General features: G+C 41.4%; 1 protein-coding gene across 1 annotated transcript in view; it reads right to left on the minus strand.

The window, feature by feature from the left end:
• Positions 1–21,299, minus strand: part of LOC140714540 (von Willebrand factor D and EGF domain-containing protein) — a 308,836-nt gene extending 287,537 nt beyond the window's left edge. The window contains exon 1 of the mRNA XM_073025817.1: positions 21,086–21,299. Within this exon, the coding sequence (XP_072881918.1) occupies positions 21,086–21,176 (91 nt within the window). The 5' untranslated portion in view covers positions 21,177–21,299. The remainder of the gene's footprint in view (positions 1–21,085) is intronic.
• Positions 21,300–21,828: the final 529 nt, after the last annotated feature.

Genomic DNA, 21,828 nt, shown 5'->3' on the forward strand with positions numbered 1-21,828 from the left:
GAACAGGGGAAACTATGGAGCCGTGAGGGAGTAGCTGGCCAAAGTTGACTGGATGGATAGCCTAGCAGAAAAGACAGTGGAACAGCAATGGCAGGTATTCTTGGGAATAATGCATAAGGTGCAAAATCAGTTCATCCCTCGGAGAAGGAAGGATTCAAAGGAGGGAAAGGGGCCACAGTGGTTGACAAAGGAAGTCAGAGATTGCATAGCATTAAAAAAAAGGAAGTATGACAGAGCTAAGGTGAGTGGGAGGACAGATGATTGGGAAGTGTTTAAGGAACAACAGAACTTAACTAAAAAGACAATACGGGGAGAAAAAATGAGGTACGAATGCAAGCTAGCCAGGAATATAAAGGAAGATAGCAAAAGCTTTTTTAGGTATGTGAAGAGAAAGAAGATAGTTAAGAACAACGTTGGGCCCTTGAAGAATGAATTGGGTGAAATTGTTATGGGAAACAGAGAAATGGCAGAAGAATTTAATGAGTACTTTAGATCTGTTTTCACTAAGGAAGACACAAGCAATCTCCCAGATGTATGGATGGGCCAAGGACATAGGGTAACAGAGGAAATGAAACAGATTGACATTAGGAAGGAAACGGTGATGAGAAGACTGATGGGACTGAAGGCTGACAAATCCCCAGGTCCAGATGGTCTGCATCCTAGGGTACTAAAGGAGGTGGCCCTGGAAATTGCGGATGCATTGGTAATCATTTTCCAATGTTCCTTAGATTCAGGATCAGTTCCTGAGGATTGGAGAATGGCTAATGCTATCCCACTTTTTAAGAAAGGAGGGAGGGAGAAAACAGAGAACTATCGACCTGTCAGCCTGACATCGGTGGTGGGGAAGATGCTAGAGTCCATTATTAAGGATGAAATAGTGGCATATCTAGATAGCAGTGATAGGATTGGGCCGAGCCAGCATGGATTTGCCAAGGGTAAATCATGCTTGACTAATCTGTTGGAGTTTTTCGAGGATGTAACCAGGAAGTTAGACGGGGGAGATCCAGTGGATGTAGTGTACCTCGATTTTCAGAAGGCATTTGATAAGGTCCCACATAGAAGATTGGTGGGTAAAATCAAAGCTCAGGGCATCGGGGGGAAGGCATTGACATGGATAGAAAACTGGTTGGCAGATTGAAAGCAAAGGGTAGCGGTGAATGGGTGTTTCTCGGAATGGCAGGTGGTGACTAGTGGAGTGCCACAGGGCTCGCTATTGGGACCACAGCTGTTTACCATTTATGTTAACGATTTGGATGAAGGCATAGAAAATAACATCAGCAAATTTGCTGATGATATTAAGCTGGGTGGCAGTGTGACATGTGATGAGGATGTTAGGAGAATTCAGGGTGACTTGGATAGGCTGGGTGAGTGGGCAGATACTTGGCAGATGGCGTTTAATGTGAATAAGTGTGAGGTGATCCATTTTGGGAGTAAGAACAGGAAAACAGATTATTATCTGAACGGTATAGAGTTGGGTAAGGGAGTAATACGAAGAGATCTCGGAGTCCTTGTTCATCAGTCACTGAAGGTGAATGAGCAAGTGCAGCAGGCAGTGAAGAAGGCTAATGGAATGTTGGCCTTTATTACAAAGGGAATTGAGTACAAGAGCAAGGAAATCCTCTTGCATTTGTACAGAGCCCTGGTGAGACCACACCTGGAGTATTGTGTACAGTTTTGGTCTCCAGGGTTAAGGAAGGACATCCTGGCTGTAGAGGAAGTGCAGCGTAGATTCACGAGGTTAATTCCTGGGATGTCTGGACTGTCTTACGCAGAGAGGTTAGAGGGACTGGGCTTGTACACGCTGGAATTAAGGAGATTGAGAGGGGATCTGATTGAAAGATATAAGATTATTAAGGGATTGGACAAGATAGAGGCAGCAAATATGTTCCAGATCCTGGGAGAGTCCAGTACCAGAGGGCATGGTTTGAGAATAAGGGGTAGGTCATTTAGGACAGAGTTAAGGAAAAACTTCTTCTCCCAGAGAGTTGTGGGGGTCTGGAATACACTGCCTCGGAAGGTAGTGGAGGCCAATTCTCTGGATGCTTTCAAGATGGAGCTAGATAGGTATCTTATGGATAGGGGAATCAAGGGATATGGGGACAAAGCAGGAACTGGGTATTGATAGGAATTGATCAGCCATGATCTCAAAATGGCGGTGCAGGCTCGAAGGGCCGAATGGTCTACTTCTGCACCTATTGTCTATTGTCTATAAAATCCATACAGGGCAGCTGGAAACTTTAGGAAGCCAGGAACTTGATTAAATACTATAAGATAAAACGTATATTGCAATGAATTTCTATTGAATACAACATTTTTTATTATTTAATTTTAGGAACATAGAAATTTTACACCACAATACAGGCCCTTTGGCCCACAATGCTGTGCCGAACATGTACTTAATTTAGAAATTACCTAGGATTACATATAGTCCTCTATTTTTCTAAGCTCCATGTACCTATCCAGTGAGTCTCTTAGAAGACCCTATCATACCCACCTCATCCACCATTACCGGCAGCCCATTCCACATAGTCACTACTCTCTTCATAAAAATCTTACCCCAACATCTCCTCTGTATCTACTTCCAAGCACCTTAAAACTGTGCCCTCTTGTGTTAGCCATTTCAGCCCTGTGGAAAAGCCTCTGACTATCCATACGATCAATGCCTCTCATCATCTTATACACCTCTATCAGGTCACCTCTCATCCTCGGCCACTCCAAGGAGAAAAGGTTCACTCAACCTATTCTCATAAGGCATGCTCCCTGATTCAGGCAACATCATTGTAAAACTCCTCAGCACCCTTTCTATAGTTTCCACATCCTTCCTCTAGTGAGGTGAACTGAGAACAGTACTCCAAGTGGGGTCTTACCAGGGTCCTATATAGTTGTAACATTACCTCTTAGTGCTTGAACTCAATCTTACGGTTGATGAAGCCCAATGCACCGTATACCTTCTAAACCAGAGTCAATCTGCATAGCAACTTTGAGTGTCCTATGGACTCAGACCCCAAGATTCCTCTGATCCTCCACACTGCGAAGAATCTTACCATTAATACTAGATTTTGGCATCGCATTTGACCTATCAAAATTAACCACCTCACACTTACCTGTGTTGAACTACATCTGCCACTTCTCAGCCCAGTTTTGCATCCTATCAATGTCCCGCTGTAACCTCTGACAGCCCTCCACACTATCCACAACACCCCAACCTTTGTGTCATCAGCAAATTTACTAACCCATCCCTCCATTTCCTCATCCAGGTCATTTATAAAAATCACAAAGAGAAAGGGTCCCAGAACTGATCCCTGAGGCACACCACTGGTCACCGACTTCCATGCAGAATATGACCCGTCTACAATCACCCTTTGCTTTCTGTGAGCAAGCCAATTCTGGATCCACAAAGCAATGTTGGATCCCAAGCCTCCTTACTTTCTCAATAAGCCTTGCATGGGGTACCTTATCAAATGCCTTGCTGAAATCCACATACACTACATCTACTGCTCTTCCTTCATCAATGTGTTTAGTCACATCCTCAAAAAATTCAATCAGGCTTGTAGGGAACGACCTGCCTTTGACAAAGCCATGTTGACTATTCCTAATCATATTATGCCTCTCCAAATGTTCAGAAATCCTGCTTCTCAGGATCTTTTCCATCAGCTTACCAACCTCTGAAGTAAGACTCACTGGTGTATCATTTCCTGGGCTATCCATACTCTCTTTCTTGAAAGAGAGAACAATATCTGCAACCATCCAATCCTCCGGAACATCTTCCGTCCCCATTGTTGACGCAAAGATCATTGCCAGAGGCTCAGCAATCTCCTCCCTCACCTCCCACAGTAGCTTGGGATACATCTTATCCAGTCCCGGAGACTTATCCAACCTGATGCTTTCCAAAAGCTCCATCACACCCTCTTTCTTAATGTCTATATGTTCAAACTTTTCAATCCACTGCAAGTCATCCCTACAATCGCCAAGATCCTTTCTGTAGTGAATACTGAAGCAAAGTATTCATTAAGTACCTCTGCTATCTCCTCTGGTTCCATATACTCTTTTCTACTGTCACACCTGATTGGTCCCATTCTCTCACATCTTATCCTCTTGCTCTTCACATACTTGTAGTGTGCCTTGGGGTTTTCTTTAATCACACTCACTAAGGCCTTGCCATTGCCCCTTCCAGCTCTCCTAACTTCATTGTTAAGCTCCTTCCTGCTAGCCTTAAATCTTCTAGATCTTTACCATTACCTTGTTTTTTGAACCTTTTGTAAGCTTTTCTTTTCTTCTGACTAGATTTTCAACAGCCTTTGTACACCATGGTCCGTGTACCCTACCATCCTATCCCTGTCTCCTTGGAATGTTCCTCTGCAGAACCATGCCATATTTCTGCCATACATTTCCCCGACAACATCTGTTCCCAATTTATGCTTCCAAGTTCCTGCCTGATAGCTTCATATTTCCCCTTACTCCAATTAAACACTTTCCTAACTTGTCTGTTCCTATCTCTCTCCAACGCTATGTTAAATAAGATAGAATTGTGATCACTGTCTCTAAGATGCTCTCTCACTGAGAGACCCGACACCTGACCAGGCTCATTTCCTAATACCAGATCAAGTACAGCCTCTTCTTTTGTAGGCTTATTGACATATTGTGTCAGGAAACACACCCGACAAACTCCACCCCATCTAAATCTCTCGCTCTATGGAGATGCCAATCAATATTTGGGATATTAAAATCTCCCACCATGACAACCATGAAAAGTATTATTATACCTTTCCAGAATCTGTCTCCCCATCTGCTCCTCGTTGTCCCTGTTACTATTGGGTGGCCTATAAAAAACACCTAATAGAGTTATTGACCGCTTCTTCTTTCTAACCCTCACCCACAGAGGCTCTAGACAATCCCTCCATGACTTCCTTTTCTGTAGCTGTGACACTATCTCTGATCAACAGTGCCACACCTCCACCTCTTTTGCTTACCTCCCTGTCCTTTCTGAAACATCTAAAGCCTGGCACTCTAAGTAATCATTCCTGCCCCTGAGCCATCCAAGTCTCTGTAACAGCCACGACATCATGATCCTTCTTGCATTAAAATAGACACATCGCAAACCATCGGTCTGAGCGCATCCCTTCTTTATCACCTGCCTATCCTCCCTCCCACACTGCCTACAAGCTCTGTCTATTTGTGAGCCAACAGCCCCTTCCTCCATCTCTTCAGTTTAGTTCCCACCCCCCAGCAATTCTCGTTTAAACTCTCCCCAATAGCCTTAGCAAACCTCTCTAACAAGATATTGATCCCCCTCGGATTCAAGTGCAAACTGTTCTTTTTGTACAGGTCATGCCTGCTCCAGAAGAGGTCCCAATGATCCAGAAATCTGAATCCCTGACCCCTGCTCCAATCCCTCAGCCACGCATTCATCATCCTATTCCTATACTCACTGCTGTGTGGCACAGGCAGTAATCCTGATATTACTACCTTTGAGGTTTTGCTTCTCAACTTCCTTCCTAACACCTTGTAGTCTGGTTTCAGGGCCTCCTCCCTTTTCCTACCAATGTCATTGGTACCAATAATGCACCACGACCTCTGGACGTTCTCCTTCCCACTTCAAGATACTGTGGACACGATCAGAAACATCCTGGACCCTGGCTCCTGGGAGGCAAACTACCAGCTGTGTTTCTTTCCTGCGTCCGCAGAATTGCATATCTGACCCCCAACTATAGAGTCCCCTATTACTGCTGCCTTCTTCCTTTTCCTACCCTTCTGAGCCACAGGGCCAGACTCTGTGCCAGAGGCACGGCCACTGTTGCTTCCCCCAGGTAGGCTGTTCGCCCCCCCCCCCCCCCCAACAGTACGCAAACAGGAGTACTTATTGCTAAGTGGGACAGCCACAGGGGTACTCTCTGGTATCTGACCCTTGCCCTTCCCTCTCCTGACTGTAACCCACTCATCTGTCTCTCAAAGACACAGTGCTACTTGCCTATAGCTCCTCTCTATCACCTTCTCACATTCCCTGACCAGACTGAACTGCAGCTCCAGTTCCCTATTGTGGTCCCTAAGGAGCGGCAGCTCAACACACCTGATACAGATGTGGCCTTCCAAGAGGCTGGGAGTCTCCCAGACTTTCCACATCTGACACCCAGTACAGAACACCAGCCTCGGACATACTTCCTGCTTCTATTCTTCACAAGTAACCTACCTCACCTCAACCTGTTATCACTGAAGCCTTCTGACTCTGTCTACCCCTACTCAGTCGCCCGCTCGAAAAAGCTGTCTTTGTTTTAAACTCTTCCCGCCAGTCTAAATTGTTAACGTCCACGTTCTGCGCAGCCCTTCCTCGATTAAAACTGCCAAAGAAAAAATGATCACCTCTTTTTCTTTTCCCGCTGGTCTAACTCACTGACATCCACGCGCCTGCGCAATCGTTCCTCGATTTTAATAAAGATCACAATGCAGCTTTAAAAATGTTATGTAAATAACTTGTATTATGTATATGTGTTGTAGTGTCAATTATCTCTGTACACTATGAGACAGTATTTGTAAGTAACAAAAGACTTTAATATAACAGTTTTTGTTACAATACATTACAAAACAGCCTTTATTGGGCTGACATCACTGGAGATGATTAGTCACTTTAAGAACAGAGACTTTGAATATTAATATCTCTGAGAATATGCAATTCTCAACACATTAAGGCAAGGCACCATTGTGCAAAGTATCTTCAATGTCCAAGATCTGCACTTTATTTTATAGTTAAAATTTCCCTTCATTTGTTGTACATTTGAAACACTCTTTGCATCAAGATAATTTACATAGTAAAAAGCAAATGATCAAACCAGATTTTAATCTTATATTCCATGAATGATTAATAGGTACGGATTGCAAAACTATGGATCACTGGGGTTAATAATGTCTACAGGAGATGTGTACACTTAAAGCAACATTTCTGAAATATTATAAATTGTTGAAGCAAAAATAACACAAAAATGTGTTATCTATGGAAAAGATTACAGCTGACGTTTCGGGCCAAGACCCTTCAGCAGGACTGGAGATAAAAAGTTGAGGAGTAGATTGAGAAGGTGGGGGAGGGGAAAGAAAAACACAAAGTGATTGGTGAAGCCCGAAGGGGGAGCGATGAACTAAAGAGCAAGGAAGCTGACTGGTGAAAAAAGATACAAGGCTGGAGAAGGGGGAGTCTGATAGAAGAGAACAGAAGGTTATGGAAGAACGGAGGGAGAAGCAAGGAAGGAGGTAAAGTGAGAGAGGGAAAAGGGGATGGGGAATGGTGAAGAAGGGGTGGAGGCTTTACCAGAGAAGTTTGAGAAACTGATGTCCATGCAATCAGGTTGGAGGCTACCCAGACAGAATATAAGGTGCTGTTCCTCCAATCTAATCGTGGCCTCATCATGACAGTGGAGGAAGCCATGGATAGACATATCAAAATGGGAATGGGAAGCGGTATTAAAATAGCTGGCTATTGTGAGATCCCGCTTTTTCTGGCGGATGGTGCATAGGTGCTCGGTGAAACTGTCTCCCAATCTACACTGGGTCTCACCAATATACAGGAGGCCCCACCAGGTGCACCAGACAAGAGTATACGACCCCAACAAACTCACAGGAGGTGTCGCTTCCCCTGGAAGGACTGTTTGGGGCCCTGAATGGTAGTGAGGGATGAGGTGTAGGGACAGGTGTGGCACTTGTTCTGCTTGCATGGATAAGTGCCAGGAGGGAGATCTGTGGAGAGGAACAAATGGACAATGGCTTCGCATAGGGAGCGGAAAGTAGAAAGTGGGGGGAGGGAAAGATGTGCTTGGTGGTGGGATCCCGTTGGAGATGGCAGAATTTGAGGAGAATTATATGTTGGATACGGAGGCTGGTGGGGTGGTAAGTGAGGACAAGAGGAATCCAATCTCAGGTAGGGTGGTGGGAGGATGGAGTGAGAGCAGATGTGCATGAAATGGAAGAGATGCTGTTGAGGGTTGCATTGATGCTGGAGGAAGGGGAACTTCTTTCTTTGAAGGAGGAGGACATCTCCCTTGTTCTGGAATGAAAAGCCTCTTCCTGAGAGCAGATGCAGCAGAGACAGAGGAATTGAGAGGAAGGGATAGCATTTTTACTAGTAACAGGGTGTGAGGAGGTATAGTCCAGCTGGCTGTGAGAATCAGTGTGTTTATAAAAGGTATCAATATCACAATCAGAATCAGGTTTCTTATCACCAGCACGTGTTGTGAAATTTGTTAACTTAGCAGCAGCAGTTCAATGTAACACCTAATATGGAAGAAAAAATATTAAAATAAAATATAATTACACTCAATAAATAAATTACAATGTGTATATTGAATAGATCAAAAATTGTGCAAAAACAGAAATACTGTATATTAAAAAAGTGAGGTAGTGTTCAAAGGTCCAATGTCCATTTAGGAATCGGATGGCAGAGGGGAAGAAGCTGTTCCTGAATCACTGAGTGTGTGCCTTCAGGCTTCTGTACCTCCTACCTGATGGTAACAGTGAGACAAGGGCATGCCCTGGGTGCTGGAGGTCCTTGATAATGGACGCAGCCTTTCTGAGACACCAGTCCTTGAAGATATCCTGGGTACTTTGTCGGCTGGTAACTAAGGTGGAGCTGACTGGACTTACAGCCCTCTGCAGCTTCTTTCAGTTCTGTGCAGTAGCCCCTCCATACCAGACAGTGATGCAGCCTGTCAGAATGCTCTCCATGGTACATCTATAGAAGTTTGAATTTATCTGTTGATTTGCCAAATCTCTTCAAACTCCTAATAACGTATTGCCGCTGTCTTGCCTTCTTCATAACTGCATCGATATGCTGGAAACAGTTACATCCTCAGAGATCTTGACACCCAGGAACATGAAACTGCTCTACTTCTGATCCCACTATGAGGTATATGTTCCTTTGTCTTTCCTTCCTGAAGTCCACAATCAACTCTTTTGTCTTACTGACATTGAGTGCCAGGTTGTTGCTGCAGTACCACTCCACTAGTTAGTATATCTCACTCCTGTACACCCTCTCGTCACCACCTGAAATTCTACCAACAATGGTTGTATCGTCAGCAAATTTATATATGTTATTTGAGCTATGCCTAGCCACAGTCATCTGTATATAAAGAGCAGAGCAGTGGGCTAAGCACACACTCCTGAGGTGCACTAGTGTTGATCGTCAGCAAGGAGGATATATTATCACCAATCCACACAGATTGTGACATTCTAGTTAGGAAGGTGAGGATCCAATTGCAGAGAGAGGTACGGAATCCCAGGTTCTGCAACTTCTCAATCAGGATTGTGAGAATGATGGTATTAAATGCTGAGCTATAGTCGATGAACAGCATCCTGACATAGGTGTTTGCGTTGTCCAGGTGGTCTAAAGCCGTGTGGAGAGCCATGAAGATTGCACCTGCTCAACTGAAGCTTGCAGATACTCAACTAAGAACTTATGCTGGAGAAAAGCATAAGTAACAGAGAAAACAGAGAAAACCTACAGCACAATACAGGCCCTTTGGCCCACAATGCTGTGCCGAACATTTATTTACTTTAGAAATTACCTAGGGTTGCCCATATCCTCTATTTTTCTAAGTTCCATGTACCTATCCAAGAGTTTCTTAAAAGACCCTGTTGTATCCGATAACTGTGAAGTACCATAACCAACAAGCCACATTGAGCTTGTATGTGGTAAAAACAGAAGGACCAGCAATGTTGACATGTGATTGGCTGAGGCAAGTACCACTTGATTGGAGATCCATCAACAATTTGCATGCCACACCCCCTGCAATGAAGCCAACTGAAAGCAAATTAAAGAAGGCACTAGATGATGCCAAAACTATCTCCACGCTGTACATTATGAACCGTTGCCCCACAATGGACAAACAGGTGCTGGTGCCAACCTCTGTGCAACTGACTGAAAAGCATATTGGGCTAAAGGAAGACCTTGCTGCTCAGAGGAATCATGAAAGTAACAAAAGCAGTAGTCCGGTTACAACAGCTTTTGTAGGTAATATAGCTGAGAAAGCTTCTGATACTTGCAAAATGTGGCTTGGTTTTAAGCTGGAAGAGTGTTCAATGACCTTCACGAAAGTTGCAAGCTTTCAACTACTGTGAATATAAAGAACCAGAAGCTACTCTGCTTGCATTAAGGTTAATGCATGAACTTCAAGTGGAAGACAATAGGCTGCTTATACAAATAGATGCAATGACCAATGCCCAGCTGGATGAATGGAAAGGTAAAGAAAAAGGAGTCAATAGAAATATGAAGAGGATTTGTGAGATGATGTTGTGCATGAGGAAACCAAGAGGAGAGATCAGATTGGAAAGAGAGCAATAGAAGGATTAATAAGATAATACTTCAGTGAGCTAACTGGACTTTCCCACAATCAAGATACAAAAACCAGGAAAAGAAAGAGATGGGGAGAAAGAATGTGAACAAGAAAGTGAATGGTGTGAAAGAGAACAGGAACATGAGAAAGAAAAATGGATCAAAGTAGATCCAGAGGGAGAAAAGGAGAAGAAAGGTTTCCAGAGCTGTCAGAATCGCTTCCTACAAGCTCAGAGTCAACTCCTACAACCACCACAGAGGAAGCCCTAGAACCTGAGATTGTTTTCACAACCATAAGTGACTCCCGACAAGCAAAGGGATCCTCCTTGTCAGGAAAGATATTATCCCACAACAGTAAAAAAGCCTCTACTGCGATGAAATCTTCTGTCATGAATGGGTCAATTTAAAATTTACTATGCTGTGGATGTCTGTACAGTCGGCCCTCCTTATCCGCGAGTTCTGCAGGCACGAATTCAACCAACCACGAATCAGGAAAACCCAGAAGTGTTCTTCCAGCACTCGTTCTTCGAGCATGTACAGACTTTTTTCTTGTCATTATTCCCTAAACAATGCAGTATAACAACTATTTTACATAGCATTTACATTGTATCAGGTATTATAAGTAATCTAGAGATGATTTAAAGTATATGGGAGTATGTGCGTTGGTTATCGTGGATCGGGATTTTAAAAAATCATAAGTTCTCTTACTAAGTAAGTCGGAACAGCTACATCCAGTATTATTTAGCATCAGTTAGTGAAACGTTTGTCTTAGAAAATAGTATATATTTTACCTTTGTATGCATATAAAACACTTAAGAAACATATGTATTTCAATAATTAAACCACTGTGTTCCTTAGTAATAATTGTAGCTTTCATTGGGGCAGGGCCTTTCTCACTTCATCCTTTAAAATTGTTCAGATCGTTGACCAACTGTAGTCTAACGCTTTTCCAATGACCGATGGCATTTTACCTCTTTCCAATCGCTTTATTATTTCCGCTTTATTTTCAATGGAGATTGTGATTATTTTCATGAACAGAAACACTGCGGATTCAGAGCTCCGCCGGGTCCTAAAGACCACTGCACTGAAACAGGTTAAATAAGGGACTTGAGTATCCGCGTTTTTTGGTATCCGCGAAGGTTCCCGGAACCAATCCCTCACGGATAAGGAAGGCTGACTGTATATAGTAGTTGTGTTATATGCTATACTGTGTAAATAGTCGGGATATATTTTCTCTTGAGTTGGAGTTTATAGCTAAGCATGGAGAAGTGTTTTGTATTTATAATTTCAGTAATATTTGAATAATCTTATATGTATATATTGATTAGGTATTATTGTTCATTGAAATAATTAATTACAGGTTGCATGTAGAAATATGTTAATTGCATACATCATCACATGATACATGCATGCCTTCTTAAAGTAAACTCTAAGTAGGACCTGCACTTTGGACTCTCACGTCTTCACTTGAATTAGTTTAATGTTTTGAAATTACAAAACATAACGCAAGGGATATAGCATTCATCCAGAAAATAAATCGCATATCAATATAAAGATACAATCTTCTCTCCTTTGTGGTTTGTTTTGGCAGTTTGATTTATATTAATTGCACTACTTACCAAAACTGTAAAGAAATGCTTATCTATAATAGGTTATGCTGATTCCACAGAGGCCATTTTCCCCATGAGCAGCAACATGTGCTGCATCCAGTTGCTGGCTCCATGTCCATGTACAATGACTTAAACCCTTGGGAATAATTGTGGTGCGAGCACAGACAGGGGAAGGGTGGTAGCATGAAGTTAAGCATCACTTCTCATACAATGGCAGGCCAACGCTTGACCATTTTGAATCAGCTTGTCTCAGAAAATTCTTCGTTTATTTCAGGCAGGAGTTTGCTAATACCCAACAAATATGCTGTGATCCCCAGATTCAATGAACCCTCAACCAACACCAGGGCAGTTATGAGGAATGCAGCAGGCTAACTGGTTTCTTAACTACTACTTGTTAAGTTTGGTATATACTATATAACAGAGATTTTATTTCAGTATCACTCAATCACTCACAGAGATAACAGCAGAATGTCTTTTTATTTTATTATTTATTAGCAAAATAAAAAACAGCATCAGGAACTGCAGTGCATCATGGGAAAACAATGTCAAACTTTGTACTGAAAGAAGGTTACGCAGCTTCTCCTTTAAGAAAAAAAGTAAGAAACCCATAATATAAAGTCAAACACAAACTTAACAATATCTGAGCTCACTTCAAAAGTCTATAACCGTCAGATTATTTTCTCCATAACTGAGCACACCATGTGATGCACTGTTTGTACAGATTTTGACAAACATCCAATAATGATCATTACTAACTGGATCAAATACAAGTTTACAGGCTTTTAGCACCACTAAATACCTTGAAATAAATTGGTAACAGTCTATGCTTCAGTTATCTTTCAACGCCCACCACCTTCTTGCGTTTAATTTCAGGATGACTTCTCTACTTATTCCCAAATCTTGCTTATCCTTTTTCCCTTTTCTTTTGTTATTGCCTTTTTAGCCTTTTCTATGACAATTGGCATTCCTTTCTCATTCAAAGCTTGTGCCCTCAGGACATTTCGCACACAGAACTGCTATGCTGTAGTGACAGCAAACCAATAGGACCTATACACAGCTGTCAGGAACTCAAATTTCCTTTGCCCAAACTGTGAATGAAACTGATTACCTTAAGCACGATTATCACTTCTATGGAGCAAGCGTTCTCCATTTTGATTCTCTGGGCAACATTGATCAGGCATGTGTGATAGATGCCCACCACAGTCTATGTTCTCTTCAGACTTTCTTTGTTTTCTAATCATATGTCTCTTGCTTGCACATTTATTATGAACACTCGGGCATCAAAGTGTAGACTTCCCTCCAGCTCTGATTGCATGACATGCTTCCAAATTCAAGTTTATTGTTGTCGTAGGCATACATACTACCAACACTGCTCCCATCTCTAGATGGATTTAGATTGGCCTCATCCTGACATATTATTTCCAGCAGCTTCACTGATCTGTAAACTATTGTAATCATGTTCTCATCTTTCCTTCAGCCTCGGTGCTCCACTTGTGCTTTCTTCATTGCATTCATATTGAAAATGCATGGCATATTTGGTCTGCTCCCAGCCAAGCTTAGTCAGATTGTCTTGGTGTCTGTGCACGTGGCTTTGGCTTGTGCTGTTCTGCTGCACATTACTGATACTGCAGATACTTCATTCTGAAATTCTATAAATGCAACACACCACATTCTCAAAAAGTCAAAAAAATTGTATATGCTGGAAAGTTGAAAATCTCATTTCTGTTTCCATTCCCACCCCCCAAAGATTCTGTGCCAACTTGAGAGGTACAAATTTTAATATCAGTGGCATTTTCCATTTTGCCTGGAAGCATTTCAAAAATAGCATCCTGCATGTGCGTATTTTTCAGGTTACCTTCCCTGACGTGCACCTTCATCAGTTTATCTCTGGTTAGCTTTGTAGCTTGAAAGTTTAACACTCTTGTTTCTCTCATTTTAACATTCTTCTCCAAAGTATTGCATTGCACATATAAAAAATCTCATTTCTATATTTCCTAATAACATTGGAAGTGATTGACCCTATGCAAGCTCACAGAATAACCCCATTCACCACTAATTTTCTCTGTATTCCATTTTTCCCTGGTTTAGTTAATTATCACAGACTCTACCATGAACCTACACAGAAGGGTCAATATACATTTGCCAACTAACCAACCAACATGTCTTTGGGGAATGGAAGGGAAATCTGAATACTTGAGGGGAAAATGCATACCTGGTCACAGGAAAAACAGAAACTCCTTTCAGACAACAAATGAAACATAACAATTTAAATTGGGGTGTGACAGCAATGAGGCAGTACCTGTACTAGTTGCACCAGTATGTTGCCCCACATTGCTGGAATGAAACCTTCTAAGCTGATGACAGCTCTGACATTTACTGAAGATCAGTTATTGCTTTGCGAACATTCCAGATGAACCAGATGACTCAATTTTGTTTGCTTGAAGGGAAGGCTGCTCTTCTGCCAAAGACAGTAAGTTGTTGCCCATATTTCCTGTAATACATCTTCCTCTCCTTCAGCTTCTGCTTTTCACATTCTCAGTTGCTTTATTTCTCACTGTTTCCTCTGCTTTATCTCAGTCAAGCAGCATCCTTTCACACCCAGCATCTGCTAACTGGAGACCACTCTGTACCAACCATGTCCTTCTGGCAATAGAATGTTTTGCTTCAGGATTTACTCAATGCCCCAGACCTCTGAATAAGACAATCCGAGCAACTTGATCCAATTCACTCCCAGATAACTGGTGTATCCTCATAGACGAAAACATACAAAAGGTAATTTGACCTACCAATACTGACCAGTCTTTATCACACATGACTCTGAGAATGTCCCCTCAGAATATGCACAACAATATCTTGGTTGACATCACTTCAAAATGGCAAAAATATTCCTGATACACATCTTAGCCTATCACAAAACAAACTATATATTTTTTGTAGTTCATTTTGCAATCTATGTAAATACATCAGTCATATGTATTAAAACCTTCAGATGTGTTATTGGTATCACAGTGGGCAGTACTAGTTCCATTTCTTCAGCCTCTACTTCCACAAGGCAGAGGTGTACAGGACTATTTTCTCTACCAGCCACTTATCTTTTTGAAGGACTTGCACTATCCCATGGCTTCAATAACACAAAGTGAGTGGCAGTTCTGTGGGTGAAAAAGCTTTGCTAATGAGAAAGGTCAGAGGAGAATGGCCAGACTGGTTCAAGCTGACAGGAAGGCATCAGTAACTCAAACAACCATTATAACAATGGTATGCAGAAGAGCATCTCTGAACGTTGAATCTTGACATGGATGGTCAACAGCAGAAGACCATGAACATACAGTCAGTGGACACTTTATTAGGTATCTCCTGTGCCTAGTAAAGACTATAAGACCACAATACCAGAAGATATAGGTGCAGAAACAGGCCATTTGGCCCATTGAGTCTGCATCACCATTCCATCACGGGTGATCCAATTTTCCTCAGCCCCAATCTCTTGTCTTCTTCCCGAATTCCATCACTTCCTAACCAATCAAGAATCGATCAACCTCTGCCTTAAATATACATAAGGACTTGGCCTCCACTGCTACCTGTGGCAAAGAATTCTATAGATTCACCACCATCTGGCTTAAGAAATTCCTCGTCTCCATTCTAAAAGGATGCCCCTCTAAACTCAGCCTGTATCCTCTAGTCTTAATTCTCCCACCATAGGAAACATCCTCTCCATATCCACATCCACTCTATCAAGTCCTTTCACCATTTGATAGATTTCAATGAGGTCGACCCTCATTCTTCTGAAACCTACTGAATACAGTCACAGAGCCATCAGATGTTCTTCATACGACAAGCCATTCAATCCTAGAATCATTTTCGCAAACCTCCTTTGAACCCTCTCCAGTTTCAGCATATCCTTTCTAAAATAAGGAGCCCAAACCTGCTCACAACACTCCAAGTGAAGCCTGACCCGTGCTTTATAAAGTTTCAGCATTACGTTCTTGATTTTATATTCTCGTCCTCTTGAAATGAATGGTAACATTGCATTTGCCGTTATTTGCCTTTATCTCCCTGCCAATCCTTTTGATACAATGTGCATCCTTGGACATTAATCGCCCAGATGTAATCTTTCAGCCATGAATCCCTGATGCCTACAACATCACACCCACCAAGATGCATCTGTACTGCAAGTTCAACTACCTTATTCCTATACTGTGTATATAAAGTGGCCATTCAGTGTCTAAAAATGAGTATTTGTGAGACTGGTAGGATGGGTGGGGATTGACATGTCCTGCAGGCATCTTTTGCCAGGAGGGTACATACCTCCTCATCCCAACTGAGGTGCAACAAGTGGGCGATGGATTGAGGCAAGAAGAGCTGGGAGAACTGAGCAAACTTACTCGCTCACTCACTGATTCAGTAAAGCCAGCTGACCACCGCTCTCACTGTGGCTGCTGACATCCCAATCACATATGTTTCTTCAATCTTCTCTCATGTATGCTTTTTTAAAATTTATTTTGGGCTGAAGGACATCTGGGGAACCCCTGTGATATCAAATACAGCTAGCTTTTCTGTTGAAGAGTCTGAATCTTCGTACCATCAGTTTTCTGACAAGGCAATGGAACATTGTCAGATACCTAGAGCTGAGTTTGATGTTTCATAACCAGCAAGACTTCACACCAAGAAAAGGGAAACTGAACCCAGTTGGAGAACTCTTTTCAGCCAACCTCAACTCAATGTGGGAATGGATTATATCTATCTGCTGCTGAACAACTTCTACTCCAAATCCCACCCCACAACTCATTCTTCTTGTTCCCCCCACCACCTTATATTTTATCTTCCTTGCAGCTTTTGGCAAAGATCATCAAACCATCTTCCCCAGCATTCCACCACCCTCTCAACTTAAGCATAATTGACAAACACGAGGAAATCTGCAGATGCTGGAAATTCAAGCAACACACACAAAATGCTAGTGGAACACAGCAGGCCAGGCAGCATCTATAGGGAGAAGCACTGTAGACGTTTCGGGTCGAGACCCTTTGTCAGGACTAACTCAGTTGAAACTGAACTTCTTTTAGTCAAATTCTGAGAAGGTTGAAGCCACTGAACTTGACATTGTCTAATACTTTTGCATGCAACACTGAATCTATCCTCAAGCCCAAGACACCATCTTAAAAAGAATTAGACTCTTCACATTTTGCATATTAACATGCATAGGATCACATTATCTTTTTGACTGCAGACCACCTAATTTGACCTCTGTGACTAAAATTTTAGAAGTAGGGTGTGGAGGTTTTGCTGGGTGCTCACTGTGCAGAATCTACCCTCTCCTTGGTGTAACACTTAACCAACAGGCTGGTATATGTCTAGGGGAAAAGGAGATCCAGCCACTCACCAACCCCACCTCCCGTACACGCAGGTGCTGTGAGAATCAAGTTTATGCCCTGCGCTCGCACACAGTATCAAATTCACACCAGATACCGTTATGAAATACACTTTAAAGAGTTTACTAAAACTAAAAGAGTACTAGGCAATACAATATATATGAAAGGAAAGAAAAAAAACAAAAGGTGCCAACTTATCAAAGTTCAATCAGTTTAGTGCACATTGTTGGAGCTCAACCATCGAACCATTCGACCCCTCGTCGCTTGCCTCCGACCTCCACGTCTTCGCACCTGGGACCACCCCCAGTGGTCAACCAAGCAGTGCAGCGCACATCCACCTTCCTCGGCGTCTTCCTCTCGTCTCTCCTCAAAAGACCGCGAAACCCCCCCCAAGTTCCCAGCCTCACAAGACAAAATAACATTCCCCATTGGTTAACAAATGAATATAATCCCCATATCAGCAAGTCTAAAGCTAAACAACTGCGAGAGAAACACTTATCAGACAAAGAAGCATTCCTACTCTTAACAAACCAAAAAAGCCATTTTGAGTAACATACACAGGACATTGTACATTGGCATTACAGGGCTGCAAAGAAAAAAGCCATCAGGAGTGTCACAGAGGCTGCTGAGTGAGCCTCCAGTTGGCTATGGATCAAGAGGTGTGACCCATGGACCAATGCGGCTGGGACATAAGCTGGGGCCTGATCAACCCTGGCTGGGTCAGCTGGGCAAGAGTGTCTGATATTGAAAGACCCAAAACACCAAGTGACCCCAGGTTACATAGCTGATGATGTGTTTCAGCACATCATAGGATGTGTCTCAGTATCAGTACACAACTTCCACATTCAATTATTTCTGTGCTCCTTTGTTCCACATCCCATTCGTGGATTTTAAAAATCCCCATGTAAATTAACATGGCCCCTCACTAACCAACATTGATTCCCAATACCACAATAAATTAAACACAGGAATCAGAACACTATATTTTATTTTCTTCACAGCCTGTATCCGTCATTTTACTCTCACTAATCTCCCCAGCCATCTACACAATTCTTGACATGTTCTTATCCTCTCTTCATCCAAGAGTTAATGGTCATCCCTTTCACAGTATCAATTTGGAGTTGGGATGAAAACAGTCAACTTCTACCTCTCACCAAACACGACTTTCTCTCCTTTACTTTTGGATTCCTTGCTTTGATTGTGCCTCCATCAAACACATTACCATGTTTCTTTAATATTGAATAAAAACAAATATTCACATTGGTTTCCACTACCACTGTTTTGGTCTGATTTTAATCCAGGAAGTTATATCTTCACATCTGGAATTCTTCAAAATAAAATTTGGATTGTGTTATTGTACTGTTATCCAAAACTGTAAGGAAGAGTTTATCAAAATAATTTATACCTACTAATTCAAATTTTCTTTATTCCTGGAGGTAGATGGGGAGCATATACTGTAAATCTTTCTATACAGTACAATTCTAACTACTGATAAATCAGTTCTCATTACAGCATCATCTTTCCAAAATTACTACTATAGGTATAAAGCTTGAATCCTCCTAATGTATTCCACATCCCATTGTGGTTTATTGTTTACTTGATTAAAAGATAGCCCACCATAACATCTACTAATACCTGTAACTGGTTACCTTTCTAACTCCATTTAGATAGTCTTTTCTAAAGTCATTCTTGTTCACTGTTCCAATGCAAATCATACGCAATTGTAAAACAAATATTAAAAGCTGCCACTTCTACCACAGGATAACATTAAATGATCATATTGTGTTTACCCCAACCTGTCCTATTTTATTATGTTTCAGAAGTTAAATAAGTCATGGACATGAAACTGCCTTAACAAAACACTGGCAACACAAGCATGAAGATTATACTTATTTTTAGATCCCTGAAAAACATATTTATTTAATCATAATCTTTTATATTCTTCCCCAGTTTTCGAATTCCTCAATAGTTTTATCCATCCCTAATCAGTCATCGCTCTTGCCCTGGTGTTCAGCACCTTAAACATTAAATTTCCACAATGCTGAGTGTTTCTAGCATTTTCTGTTATTATTTCAGATCTCTAGCAGCTGAAGTTTTGTTTTTAATTTTTATTCTAAAACTTTCTAAGATATTTGGACTCATTCATTCTCATTTCTCGACAATTCCCGAAATTAATTTACTCTCCAAAGTTAGTTTCTATATTCCAAACTCTGGAATCCCCTTTGTAAACCCATGTGTCCAATTCTCACTTTATTGACCACTCTTTTTTTTGTTTGTAGTTACTTGAAATTCGAATTTGGCAATCCATGCTGCCTTAATCTCTGATAATGTTCCTAGTGGCCATTTTTTCCCCATTATTTCTTTGAAGAACCAAGGGGAATTTCAAGTTCAGGTTCAAGTTCAGTTTATTGTCATTCAACTGTACACATGTATATGGTCAAATGGAACAATGTTCCTCCGAACAACATACACAACACAGTACATATGACTCATCTAACAAACAAAATGATATTATGCAAATACATTAATAAATAATTTGCTGCATTTAAAATTTTATATAAATGAAAGTTGCTGTCAATTTGGAGCTAGAATAGTCAGATAAGTTCACATAATCATAACTTATATCTTCCTTGTGTATGAAGAAGACTCGGTAGAAATTTCTTGTTTTGTGTTTAAGTTGGAAAATGTATCACCCATTTGGTCACTTTATTTTAAAACAAGAGGGACACTTACTTGCTTTATAAGCAAGTTTACCTTCAGTTGCATCAAAGCTGGCACTGAATTAGCACATTTACCTGCTAATAGCAATGGTTATATATCAAAGTGTCCTGGTAAGTTACAACCACATTTGTGACAAGAGGACACTTGCAGATCCTTTTAACATCATTCTACAAAACTGAAGTGTTGTTTTAAAATAAATACAAGGTCTTACAACACAAATACAGACATTAAAAATGTTTTTTCTTTAAATTTTACAATTTCCTATCTCAAGGAGACTTGACTACATGACAAGCTTTGAAGGTTGATAAAAAGTTTGTCTCAACAACAGTAAACATCTCTTTCAACCTATTAGATTACAGTTGCGTTGAATCTGTCTATTCGTTAGGATAAGTACTTGCAATTAAACAAACCACTAAAAAGAAGTCAGCTCAAGAGCTTTGGGGTGGCAAGTTTTTGATTTAATACTTTGACAGTGTTGTCAGTATCGGACACAGGCGTCTGTGGTGATTACTATTATGCCTGGTCCACACCTTACAGAAACACGCCAAATTTGTTTTCAATCAGTCTGCAATCTGGGCAAATTCATCACCTCCCCTCAGATCATTCTTCTAAGATTACAAATGCATGTGTGCAACCCCCTCTCAAACAAAAGCGACTCTGACTACGTGCCCCTACCAAAGAGCAGCGTAGAAACCAGCACCTTTCACTGCGCGGAGCACCCGCAGTCTCGTTTGATCTTTTCAACTTTTCTTTCGCATTCCCGTTGTCTGCAAGTTCCGCCCGTGACCTCCCAGGATTTAGGCATAACAAAAGGCAGCCATAAAAATGCCTCACGGGGAAAACTTATCACTGACATGCTCGTGTGTTTTCCCTATCCGCTAAAGTAAAGTAGAATCCAGCTGCCAACTCTAATAACGCAGACTGATTAAACACGGAGATGTATTATCAGCAAAATGCTTTTTTGACAAACACATTGCTCTTTCGCCATATAACTTAAGCGTTAGAATATTTAACAATCATGTAAAAAGTTATATTAAAAGATACCTTCATTTATATAAAAAATACAAACTTATTCTTACCAAACTGTGCAGAAGATATATACACGCTGAGTAGAAAAAGCCCAAAGAGTTGATAGTGACCAGATAATGCTTGTAGACGCAAAGGGGACATGGTGAATTCAACGTTTCATTTGCGCCACGCTCTTCCGTATGAACCGCGGAGTCCTTGTTGATTTCAAGCAGAATCCCATCAAAAAAGGCTGCAGAAAGTCAGCGGGTGCAGTCAGGCGGCGCCATGCAATCCCGGCTGGTGTCAGATCGCAATAATCCTGCAGAGGGCTCACAACATTCCCACATTAGCATTTCCGACACAGGAAAGGCATGCTCGGGTATCCAACCTCTCGAAATCTTCAATGACAGATGAAGTTAAAAAAACAATTTACCGTTTAAAATGCAAGTGATATTTCATGCAGCTTTTCGTTAACGCGAGAGATCTCAACCCATTAATGATTACAAATTAAAGTTGGAAAGTATTGCTATTTCTGTTACCCAACAAGATTTTTATCTGATTTCCTACAATTCTACAAGGTGGACAATACTTTTTTAAACTTTCCTTGACAAGACGACGAAATGGCACTAGAATATTGAATTATTAGTTAATTTAATTAATTGAAAATGTGAACAAACAGTCACTGGTAACCGTTCAGACAGCGCTGCAATATAGTCATGGAGCAATAGGGGACCTTCAGCCCAATTTCCCGTGTCTGCCCAGTAACGCTCTAAGAACCACCACTCCATGTGCCAAATCTAAGTGCTTCTGAAAT

The sequence above is a fragment of the Hemitrygon akajei genome, chromosome 2 (assembly GCF_048418815.1).
Source record: "Hemitrygon akajei chromosome 2, sHemAka1.3, whole genome shotgun sequence".
NCBI lineage: Eukaryota > Metazoa > Chordata > Chondrichthyes > Myliobatiformes > Dasyatidae > Hemitrygon > Hemitrygon akajei.